Source organism: Neolamprologus multifasciatus, chromosome 18 (genome assembly GCF_963576455.1).
Source record: "Neolamprologus multifasciatus chromosome 18, fNeoMul1.2, whole genome shotgun sequence".
In the NCBI taxonomy this organism is placed as follows: Eukaryota; Metazoa; Chordata; class Actinopteri; order Cichliformes; family Cichlidae; genus Neolamprologus; species Neolamprologus multifasciatus.
This window is the reverse complement of record NC_140456.1, coordinates 13,498,138-13,510,299: the sequence shown is the minus strand read 5'-3', so window position 1 is coordinate 13,510,299 and position 12,162 is coordinate 13,498,138. Positions and strand designations below refer to the sequence as shown.

General features: G+C 37.7%; 1 protein-coding gene across 2 annotated transcripts in view; it reads right to left on the bottom strand.

The window, feature by feature from the left end:
* The window catches only part of LOC146497492 (RNA-binding Raly-like protein), a 61,533-nt gene continuing 49,371 nt past the window's right edge, over window positions 1-12,162 (bottom strand). The window contains exons 4-9 of one of the 2 annotated variants that reach the window (XM_085141629.1): window positions 11,852-11,899; window positions 10,901-11,094; window positions 7,401-7,514; window positions 6,969-7,126; window positions 3,342-3,379; window positions 1-2,649 (exon numbers count right to left, since the gene is read on the bottom strand). In XM_085141629.1, the coding sequence (XP_084997755.1) occupies window positions 3,347-3,379; window positions 6,969-7,126; window positions 7,401-7,514; window positions 10,901-11,094; window positions 11,852-11,899 (547 nt within the window). In that variant the 3' untranslated portion in view covers window positions 1-2,649; window positions 3,342-3,346. The remainder of the gene's footprint in view (window positions 2,650-3,341; window positions 3,380-6,968; window positions 7,127-7,400; window positions 7,515-10,900; window positions 11,095-11,851; window positions 11,900-12,162) is intronic. The other variant, XM_085141628.1, reaches the window with a different exon arrangement.

The following is a 12,162-nucleotide window of genomic DNA, read 5'->3' as shown; positions in this document are numbered from 1 at the left end:
GACAACTGTTTAGTCGAAAAGTGTTAAACATTCAAGATATTCTCGCTCATAAAAACGTATTTCATAATGTACACTAGGACATGTAGAAAACTTTCATACTTACTGAAAGATAATTATTAACACTATCTAATTACCAGCATATTTTTCTGAGTGTTACTGAATATGTGTAGGCAGTAGGATCTTGGTGGTTGCCTATAGGGGACAGAATGTCAGCTATAGTTTGTTTTAAATTCAGTTTCATTGCTGAAACTAAGAATCAACAGGCTGTAGAGGGAGACTTTAATTGAGGTTTACTAACTCTTGCTTTCAAATCCAAGATGGAAAAATCTGTGCAGATTTAGCATATATTAACCATTCATTGGAATAATCCAAGTATACAAACTAAATATCACAGGAGAGCTTATGAGGCCACAAACATCGACGAGGTCCAGTTCAGAGACACAGGTTTAGCAGAAGTGAAGCCTAGAGGACAGCTGGCAGCTGCACACATCTGTCAGTACCCACCTGTCACAAAGAGCAGCCTTTTCATGCCTGACTCTGCATAACTGTCAGCACTAAAAACTGTTAAATGATGAATAAAGAAATCATCATGTGCATAGTTGTTTTAAGGGAAAAATAAACTAAACCCATAATTTCATTTCAACATTATGAGTAAACTAATGCAGGTATGAGACTCAGGCCTATGCTGTTGGTGTCTCATACTGTTGTCCCTTGCTGTTAGCTTGTTAGCTTTCCTCTTTCTTGCTTTTTGTCTGTTGTTCCCTCTGATTTTTTGTGTCTTACAGCTGTTATTATCCAGACTTTGAATTCGTTATTTAATTTGTTTGTAAGGTGCAGATTAAAAATTTAGATTTATTTCAAACAAATCAGCATTTTTGAGGGTTCAATTATCAATATTTAAATCCGTCCTAAAGAAAACTTAGTAACTGTTTTATTTAACAGTAGAAATATCTTGATAGTGTTAGCGCACTGGTAAAGTTTCAAATGTTTGCATTATGCTGCAGTCACACAAGGGAAAACAGTGACTGGTGACCACGGCACAACCGTGCGCAATGAACTTGCGATCTTATTGGAAATGGTTGCTGAGAAGAATGGAGTCACGTTTCAGTCTTGAAAAACTTTGGTGTATCAAGAATTTAATAATATGCCAATAAGATGATTCCGTCTTTAAGTATGATATTGTATTTAATTGTCAGTTTGACCTCAATCTGTGATGATAATTCACTGAGATAAACCTGTGAAAATTGCAAATCTGTTGTCTTTATAACACACAGAAATTCAAATGACATTTGAATTTCACATTCAGAGTCTAATCAGAACTCAGTTTTGAAACAAATAGTTGCATAGTTGCTGCAGAACAGTGGTTTAACTTTATAATGACATAAGTGCACAGCAACCTTGTTTTAATAGGAATATAACCAGAAAAAAGACACTTGGAAACGAACTTAGATGAACCCCTTTTTGCAAAGAAACATGATACAGATGAGTTGCAATCATCGGCGTACACCGACTCAGACTGATTGCAACATGTCAACAATCTGCCTGCATTTCTACATTTAATGGGAAATATTTGTAATTCAGAAGTCTGTCTGACAGCATTTGGAAACACTTCATCTCCCACTATGTGACCTGTGCAATCGCCTTGTCAGACACATTGAATGCTCATCCCCACCCAGAGACTGTCCATGCAACACAGTCTCTGGGTGGGCATGAGCACTACTTTTCATCAGTTAGCAAATGCGAAAAGAATTAAATGCAATCAGCAGTCAAACTAGATGCAAGAAGTATATCTGGTCTTTCCTTAGCTTTAGGTCCATTTAAATAGAAAAAGAAACAATACCTTTACAAAAATGCGAGCTACACCACTCAGTTTTGGGGAGGAAGGACAGAAGTTTATGTCAAAAATGTTTATTATCCATGGCTGTACAACAGAGGGAATGAAATGATTCTTGATAGCCACATTTTTAACATGCTGACAGCAAAAATTGCTGTTTCATTTTTTAAAATTTTAAACAGAAAGTAAAGAATTTCAAATACACGTTGTCATGTAGAACAAATTACAAACATGAAATGCATTCAATACCATGTGGCGACATTGTGAATAAATTACATACTGTACATTTGCTCAAAATGAATGAAAACAAAATGCAGAATTAATGAGTGTCAAAGAAAATATGTTACTGTTACATTCATATTTAGCTCTCTGCCAGCAATGCAGCTTTTCACAGTTTTCAATGCACAGAAACAGAAACAAACATCTGAGGTACAACAAAAGACATAAATTTTCTTCTGATAGATCACATAACTGTATTTTTATACACAATACAGACCACAATATAATAAGCACACAATATACTGTATTGTCCGTATTTTTCAGAACAGCAATCAGTCCGAGGGGAAATGACTGACTGCTGGTTGCGAAGATCTTGCAGTCGTCTGGAGAATATTCATACCCAGGATTTTGATGACGTATGCATCAGCAGTGGCATGTTCTAATGAGGCAAACAAGCAAAATACAAGTCTGACACACTCTTCCACTGCTGTCTGTCACTTCCTTTCCTTTAATGTCAAATGCACCTCCTTGATCAAGAAGATTTTGCTGGTATCTGTCCTCCCATCTTCTGTAATGCAAGCTTCATTATTCCCCAACTTGAAAGAAAAAAGAAAATTATTTTTTCATCTCTCACAGCGACCTCATGTGAAAAAAGGTAGCTGCAGGTTTAAATTTTCCTGTGAAGCTTGGAAACTCAAGAGGACCAACATTAAAATTTTCTAACGCTGCTGTTATTACCTGCAACCTCTCAGATATCCACCAGAGGACAAGCAGTTCATTAAACCATCATCTTAACAATCTATCATGTTCAGACCGCCTGAGGAAGGAGAAAAAAAAAGGGAAAAACTTCCACTCGCAGGCACTTAAGGACAGCAGGGAGGAAATGTCAGCCAAGAGGCAAATTAAATCTCATAGCTATTTGTTCTTACAAAGAAAATCAGGGGAGATTTAAATGTCGTTTGACAGGAAATGCACATGAGAAAGAGTCTCATCTCTGCGGCTGTTCAGTCATCAGTGATCGCTGCAGAGAAGCTGCTTTTCCTTTTGCTCCCAGATGCAGAGAATGACCCCACCTTTAGAAGAACATTTTGGAGGATTAAACTCCAAGGATGAGCAATGTTTCTTACTCTGTTACTCTTTTTAAAGCAGGAAGCGAAAGTTCCTTCGAATTGCTTTCAACTGCTGGACGCTAAAATGTTTCTATGATTCTGTTTTTCATACGTTATTCCCAAAAATAAATTCAGTTTTGTGTAAAATGTGTGTTGTTAAATCAAGATTAAATACTGACCTTACTCAGTTGTCAATGTCCGATATGTGGTTCTCTATCTGCAGTAAAAGAAATAAGATTGCTTTAAATCAGTCAAGAATTAATTTTTATAACTAGGCAGCAACATAGCCTTCCCTTTTCTAGCTCAATCCACAGTCATTAAAAAAAGGAAACACTTCCAGTTCTAAGTCTGAAATACACATCAGTACATATTTAAAAAATTAACTGGTCCACACAAGTTCTGTTATTCATTTCACAAAAACCATAAACATGAAAAAATGGATCCATGCTGCATTTTATTAACAGTTCAAGCTGCTGGTGGCGTAATGGTGTGGGGAATATCTTCTTGACACATTTAGTAACACCTGAGCATTGTTTCAATGACAAATAACACTCAGAGTATTGAGTCCATCCCTTCATGACCACAGTGGGGTGACGCACCATGTCACAAAGCTCAAATTGTCTTAAGCTGATTTCTTGAACATGGCAGTGAGTTCACTGTACTCAAATGGACTCCACAGTCATCATAACCTGGTCAATACCTGAGGATCTTTCATGTCCTGATTTTTAAAACCTTAGAAATGGCTGTACTTTTTTTTGTTTTGTAAATCGTATTTTTTTCTTTTTGTTTGTCCGAACCCTGAAAATGTGCATCAATTCACATCTCATCCATGTCCTCTGAGACACATTTTACACAGTGTGTTTTCACTAAATCAATATAGGGATTTGGGTTTTTTGTTTATTCTAAGCCTTTTGGCCACAGTATCTATTAGAATAAGGCATATAAGCTTTAATGATTACCAGTAATCAATAGTTTAGTCTGCCTGCAGAATGAAGCCAATAAACCACCCAACAGTGGGTCCAGATCTCATAAAACAGGAAGCAGGTATGATTATATAACCTTATTATTTTTTCTGTGTCAAAGTAAGGAAATAGTTTTGAGAAATAAAACTGTCACAGTAATAAAACTGGAAAGCAAATGTTCAGTTAAATGATTTATGATTTTTAAAGTAAAAATTGGTGACATGCTGCATGCATTACGCTCTTTTACTGCATTACAGTAAATTAGCACCACCCAAAAAGTTTCACAAGTGTATCCAGAGAGTGATGTAGTTAGTAGCAGACAGTAATGTTTGATCAGTTTCAAGCACTCTGTGAGAAACTTTGCTCCGATTTCATTCTGCACACGGCGAAGCGTCTGCAAACAGCAGCCTAACTTCACTGGGGAGCTGGAGGTGCATAGCTTGTCACCTGCAGCTCTTCATCTAACAGCTTAGTGTTGTTGCTCCGTCTTGTTCCGTTACTCCAGCTGTCTTGTTTCATAGATGAATGACAGCAGTAATTACTGAGGTAGCTGACAGATGTGTCCCATTTCTTGTAAATATCTTGTGAAAGTCTAGTCTTGTTTTGTCAGTTAAATGGTTTTTAATGCTTGGTGGCATCAGTAGAAAATGTTTGGTTTGCCATGGCAGGTTTCAATACAGCAGTTTTTCCAAGTATGTCGCCGTGGAAACTAAATATAAACGCTCTCTTCATCAGTGATCGTGCGTTACCTCACTCAGCGATAGACAGTGACTTAAAAAAAGTCTGGCACTTTTAACAGCATAATTAAATTATTTACTCTTTTATTAAAATAAACAATGCTTTCAAAGATTTATAAAACTTCTATGCCTGAGGCTTTGCGTATAACACAGAGAAGAAGTTTGCCTTCGAGTTCTGCTGGCAGATGGGATCAGTACCACACGTTTTATTCAATCTGAGGGAAAATTATAAGGGTCTCTTCCAAACCTAAGTTCTGTTGCCTGAACCAAAACTAAGAGTTTAAAAATGTAAAATATATTTCTGAAGACAAACTCCTCCCATTCAGGTTTGTCTGAGACAGGGAAGAAAAGCCAAAGTATTCACAGACACCGTTACGTGCTGCTGACTTTGGTGTTTTCATGTGATTTGTTCAGTTTCATGGCGGTTTGTAATAGAGACGACCTCGAATTATTTTGTCATTGATAATATTTATTACTTTGTAATACAATATTAATTCAAAACACATTAAGATTAAGCTTTAAAACAACAGCTACTACTTTTCTTGGTTGCCACAACAATGTGTCCCCACTTTGCAGCATGTATGTTGTTCAGACAGAGACAAAATACACCTCACTCAAAAATAACATAAAATAAAAAATTGCCCTTCTGACTTCAACTAATTTAATTATATGTAATTTATCAATGTAATTTTGTTGCATAAGTACAATGTAAAATGTTACATTTAATGGGATCTGGTCAAACTAAACTTAATTGATAGATACACATTTAGTTTGTTCCAGGCACATTATCCTTAAATATTAATTAATTAAATAAATTCAAATGTAATTTTATACATATTTCAGAGTATTGTGTTGTGTTTATTGTGGGTGAAGAATCATTTTCTGAGTGTTTTTACTCATATAGTTTAGACTTTTCAAATCATGCTGATTGTCACAAAAGACAGCAAAACTTTGTATCCGTCACCACGAACAATCTGATTACTTTTTCATGACCATTTCACCTTTTAGTTTTGAGAGAATCCTGTATGACTCAAATGGTTCCATCTAAGGCAAAGATATTTATACAACAGAGTTGAATGTACATTATACTTACTGTTATTATTGGCATATTATGTCAGTGGAAAACATTTTCCGCATCATAGTATAGATAAACTACTATGCAAGAGTCTTGAAACACCCCTCATTTCTTTATATCTTGCTTGGGAGATGGGATGGGAAACGTCCAAACATACATGGATATACAGAAAAAGAGGCAAAAACAGAGTTTTTATAATTCTGCTGTACTCAAAAGTTGATATTTGGTGTGAGTACCTTTATTCTTCAACACAGCCGGAAGTCTCACAGACAGCTTTCATGTAATTTTTTTTTAAAGTATTCTTCAGGAATAGTTCTCCAGGCTTCTTGAAGGACAATCAAAGTTCTTCTTTGAATGTTGGGTGCCTTTTATTCTGTTCTCTCTCAAGATGATCCCACACTGCTTCCAAAATGTTGAGGTCCAGGCTCTGGGAGGGGGGTGATTCATGACTGTGTTTCTCCTCAGCTACTATTGGCTTTTACAGCATTGACAGTGTATTTGGATCACTGTCGTGCTAAAAGAAAATGACATCAGCTGTGTTGCAGATTGTATTGGTGGATTGAAATTTGATGGTTCTGTTCTGCATTCATAGTTCCATGTTCTGTGTAGACGCTCACCACTATACCTCTCTCCTGACCTCTGTGCATACTGGCAATGGGCAATGACTTACACTAATGATGACAACAATTTGGATTCATCAGTCTACAGGCCTTGTTGCCAACGATTTTCTGTCCCGTTATTGTGTAATTTGGAAGCTAGGGAAGTACTGCCAATACTGTGCCTCTACGTGTGTGTGTGTGTGTGTGTGTGTGGAGGGGGGGGAGTGGACTTTGAGTGTCCAAAGAAAAACTTTGAAGGACCTTCAGAAAGCCTGCACAAATATGAATCAAGACCACTTTAAAAAATTACAAGAAAATCTGTAGGAAAGTAGGACTTCTTGTGACTTTTGCAGACACGCACGCACACTTCGCAGCTAAATTGGAACCAAATAACTTCTTATTAATACTGTACATGGGTACTTGGCCTGCTCACCATGTCGCTTGTGCCTTCATCTTCAAAGTCGTCTTCACCACCGTCTGTCATCTCCCCTGCCTCAACCTCAGCCGTCCCCTCCACTTCCTCCCCCCCAGAGTGGTCTGCTGCATCACCATGGAGACACTCGCACACCTCCTCCTGCTTCCTCTGCATCTCTGGCAAAAGACATCAAGAGACAAAGACTGGCAGTTAACATCAGAGCATAATAGATTTATAGACTTTCTATCTTGTTTTGATAATAGAAGAACCTGTATTTCAGACAAGCCTCTGAACAAGCATTTAATATGTTCAGTATCATTCCGTCATCTCTCCTCAAAGACTGTTTGTGTGGCTTTTATTTCAGTACATGGCGGCCTCTCTCAGCATCTTCCCCATTTTTCTATGCATGCTCATCAGACAGGTCTTCCCCTCCTGGCTGTCAAATCTTACCGGCATCAGAGCGATGTTGCCTCTCTATCTTCTCAAGCCTTCCCAGCAGTGAGTCGATCTTGGTCTTGATTTGCGACAGTTCCTTTTTGATTGTTAGAAGCTGATCTGTCTTCACTGCAAGCATACATTAATAAACTTAAAAAGCATAATTAATGGGATGTTCTACAAGAGACACTGTGACAGCAGCAGACTCTTCTCAACAGTCAAGTTCTTCACTGAAAATGTGGCACAACTGATGAAAAGCAGGAAATCTCACTGTGTTGCATTGAGGGGAGAATAATAATAAGCATGCGAGAGTTTGAACAGTACACCAGCTGCTAAAGCCATAATCTCATTGTTGTTGCTACCAGCAAAAATGTTTCTTTCTGAGCCGTGTTTTACCTCAATTTTTGTAGAGGAAAGATCTGGCTCTTACTATTAGATTTACCACCTTGTTACTAGCTTAGATGATAAGAAAACAGCTGCCTGCCTGCTGTAAAACAATAGAAAGTGATGAGCAATATGATGCAGAAATGCTACACAGAGCAGAAAATACAAAAAATAACCAAACAACTAGCTGAGACTCTGATCTAAGATTTATTCTGTATAATTTTGGTTTATTCACGACATTTCTGGTGTGCTTACTTTTGTTTTAACATGAATAAAAACTCTGGTTTAAATGTGTTTCAATGCATCTCAAGAAAAGAAAAAAACAATTTACTGTTTATCCCAGTCATTCCTAAAGTGTGTGGCGGTGGTCTGCAGGAGGTCAAAGTTTCTAATGTACAAACATGTAATTAGCTTGAAGCTACAATGGAACAGCTTAAATATTTGCATTAAAAAGGTCATCAGAACTACTAAAGAAAATATGAGAGATTCAAATGATTTGTTTTTCTTTTCAGTTGGCAAGGGAAGGGAAAGTGTTTAATGAAGATTCAGCCTCAACAAGCAAATCACCAGAAGATCAAAAGGAATCAGAGAAAACACAAAGAAGGAGTCTTGTGTTTCAATCAGAGTTTTGATTAAAGGTTCAGTCGGCACAGGTTTAAAATTTGGCCAAGACATTCTTAAGTTTGACAATGGCTGGCTTTGTCACCTGACTGAAGATTAATCAACAATGATTGTTAAAATCAAATGATAATAAATGCCATAATAAAGTCATTTTTCAAGAAGAAAATATTTAAAACATTCACTTCTCCCAGCTTTTCAAACGTGACAATTTCTTGTGAATCTGTTCAGTTAGCTTAGGAAGTCATTATGGTCATTTTTTTCCTCCCCATTTTATTGCATTATTTGACAGTTTTTGCCTCAACAATCAAAATAGCTTGCACATTAACCTCTTATTAAAATCAAAGTGTTTTTAAAAAATTGACTCATTTATTCAAAAGTAAATCGCATTCAACGACAGTTTTGACATGAAAATGATTCAGCATTTGGAAATCACTACAGTTTTTTTACATCTCCAATGAGAGGATAAGCCACTTTTCTTTGTTTTGTATGAAAATCTCTTATTATTTTGGGGGTTTTGGACAGTTTGGTGAAAAAACAAACAAACTAAGTATGTAAATGTCAGTTTTGGCATCTTAAAAATTACAATAATTTTTTTTTTAATGCACTCACTAGACACTTAATTAGGTACACCTTACTAGGACCAGGTTGGACCTCCTTGTGTCTTCAGAACTGCCTTCATTCTTCATTCTTTGTGTTAATCAACAAAGACTCATTAAGATGCTGGAAACACTCCTCAAAACCTTTGGTTCAACGCTGATATGATAGCATCACACAGTGCACACTGCAGATTTGTTGGGTGCACATTCATGATGCAAATCTCCCCCTGCATCGCATCCCAAAGGTGCTCTATTTGACTGCGATCTGGAGACTGTTGAGGACATTTGAGTACAGTGAACTCACTGTCTTGTTTAGGACACCCGTTTGAGAAGATTTGAGATTTGTGACATGGCTTTATATCCTGCTACAACCAGCCATTAGACGATGGGTACACTGTGGTCAAAAAGGCACTGGTTAATAACGATACTCAAGTAGTCTGTGGCATTTAAACAATGCCCAGTTGATATTAAGAGGCCCAAATTGAGCAAAGAAAGTTTCCTCCACGCCTTGGGGGTGACCATGGTTCAGGGGATTGGGAAGCTCATCTGCAACTGAAAGGTTGCAGTTTCGATCCCCCTGCTCTCTCTGTCCTGGTCGTTGTGTAACTGGGCAAGCCACTTTACCCTACCGCCTACTGGTGTTGGCCAGAGGGGCCGATGGTGCAATATGGCAGCCTCGCTTCTGTCAGTCTGCCCCAGGGCAGCTGTGGCTACAACCGTAGTTTGCCTCCACCAGTGTGTGAATGTGAGAGTGAATGAATAGTGGCATTGTAAAGCACTTTGGGTGCCTAGAAAAGCACTATATAAATGCAATCCATTATTATTATTATTATTATGACAGCACCAGCCCGAACCATTAATTCAAAGCAGGATAGATCCATGCTTTGTAAAATTGTGAAATTCTGACCATACCATCCAAACTTCATTGCAGAAATTGAGATTCACCAGACCAGACAACGCTTTTTCAGTCTTTTATTATCTGGTTTTGTTGAGCTTATGTGAATTGTATCCTCAGTTTCCTGTAGTCCATCTGCTTCGAGGTTTGGCATGTTGTGTGCGGTTGTAATGTCGGTTTATCTGATTAACTGTTGTCTTCCTAATACCTCAAAGCAATCTGGTCATTCTCCTCTGTGCTCTGGCATCAACAAGGCATTTTCCACCAAAGGACTGTCTCTCACTCAATGTTTTCTCTTTTTCAGATTCTCTGTAAACCCTAGAGCTGGCTGTAGATCAGGAATTTCTGAAATATTGAGATGGCTGGTCCCATGATGCCATGTTCAAAGTCACTGAAATCAGATTTCTTCCCTATTCTTAAATTTGGTTTAGTGAAGCTCAAAACCAATTTGTGAATTTGCTTGTAATTACATCTAATACAGTGCATATGTTCCTAATATAACAGATTTATTTTGACCATGTCATGTCTAAAATCTTTGAGTCGCTGCCATGTGATTGGCTGACTAAATATTTGAGTTAAAGAGCAGTTGAACAGCTGTACCTAATGAAGTGTCCAGTGAGTGTATACTCTAATCAGTTCAAGAGGGACTATCAAGACTACTAATGAAAATAATCAGGAATTGCAGGCCTGACCTTTTTCGATTATTAACCTTGTTTTTTTGTTTCCAGAGCTTAGCATTTACACTTGCTGAGTACATTTCCATCATAATGGGCAGAAATGATACCCGCCAACATGTGTTCAAAGTTATGATAATAGGAAATGTTCTTTGTAGCGGCTGAATTTATTTTCTTTGCCATTAACTTGACTCAAACCCCAAAAATGGACATGGAGGTAAGTTTAAAACAAACAATCACATAAAAATCACATTTAGAAAACATCATTTGGCAATCACAACATCCTTTAGAGATGGCAGGACACTATAGGAACAAAAAGGGACAAAGAAAAACCACCAAACATACGTTTAGGGCCAGTGATGGAAGAGCCGACATTGAGTGCTCGGGAGGAGGAAGAGGAGGAGGAGGAAGAGGAAGAGCAAGCCCTGACTGGAAAAGAGGATTTGGCTCTGCGTGTGGTTGGGACAACTAGCCGTGAGCGTTTGATGGGGATCACAGCTCGGGTCGGAGGCACAACACGGCCGTGGTACTCAAACAGTCTGAAGACACATGAAGAATAAAGTTGTAGCAACAGAAATATTCCAAGAGTATTACAATGCAGAGAAATAACAAAACAAAAAAAGTGGGGATATAACTCTGTAATCACTATGGGACCTGAACAGCAAGTGGGTTTTTTTTCCCCTTGTTTTTGGTCAGATGTTTTTATTCAAGCAGCAAGGAACACTTACAAAGCACCTAATAGACATGCTGCAAAAGATGTCTGAATGATAGAGGTACACATTGAACAATGCCAAAGCAATTCAATCAAAGCCTGTTCCCAGTTGCCTTTGACATATCAAATTGCCAAAATAGCAATAATGACTCAAAGCTGAAGGATTCTGCTCTTGGGGATATTGCAAAGAAGAGGAAGTAAACAAACCAATGAAAATGTCAGAATGAAGATACATTCTGTGCCTTGCCAGCGCAAATGACCAGCCGGGGGACTATCTGACATTCAGTACCCGGCTATGCGGATAAAAGCATCATTAGTAAGCCCAACGGAGAGGAATAAAAACCTCCTCAATATGACATTCATTATGCCTGTGATAATGTAGTTACTTTGCCTCAGAAGGAAATGGGGCCATTCTGCTCAAAAATCATCTTTATTCAAGATGGGAAATGGGGAGAAAGGATGTGTATACTAAGGGCAAAATATTGGGAGGAAAGGGACTGGTTGAAAAAAGAAAAGTTGCAAATGACAAAGACGTGTGTTATTTACCAGTGAGCCAATGTTTTGGTTTTTTTTTTTAAACATACCTACTGTAGAAGTCATCTCTGTAGTAGTCGTAGTCAAATTCATAGCCACTGTGGAAATAAAAGAGAACATTTCTATTTTTCTTTGATTTTTTGTGCACAAAAACATAAAATAATAAAGGAAGAAAATGACGGTGCAAATACATTTAGACTGAATTCTTTATTCAGTGCTGTCCTAAAAGACTATTACTGGAAAATTCCTTCTTGTTAAGATTTGATGTGTGGTTTCTTAACCGAGCTGAGCACTGGAATCGAATTTCCTTTAATCCATTTAAAAAATGAAATGCAACAACAGCAAGTTTGCCTCATTATGT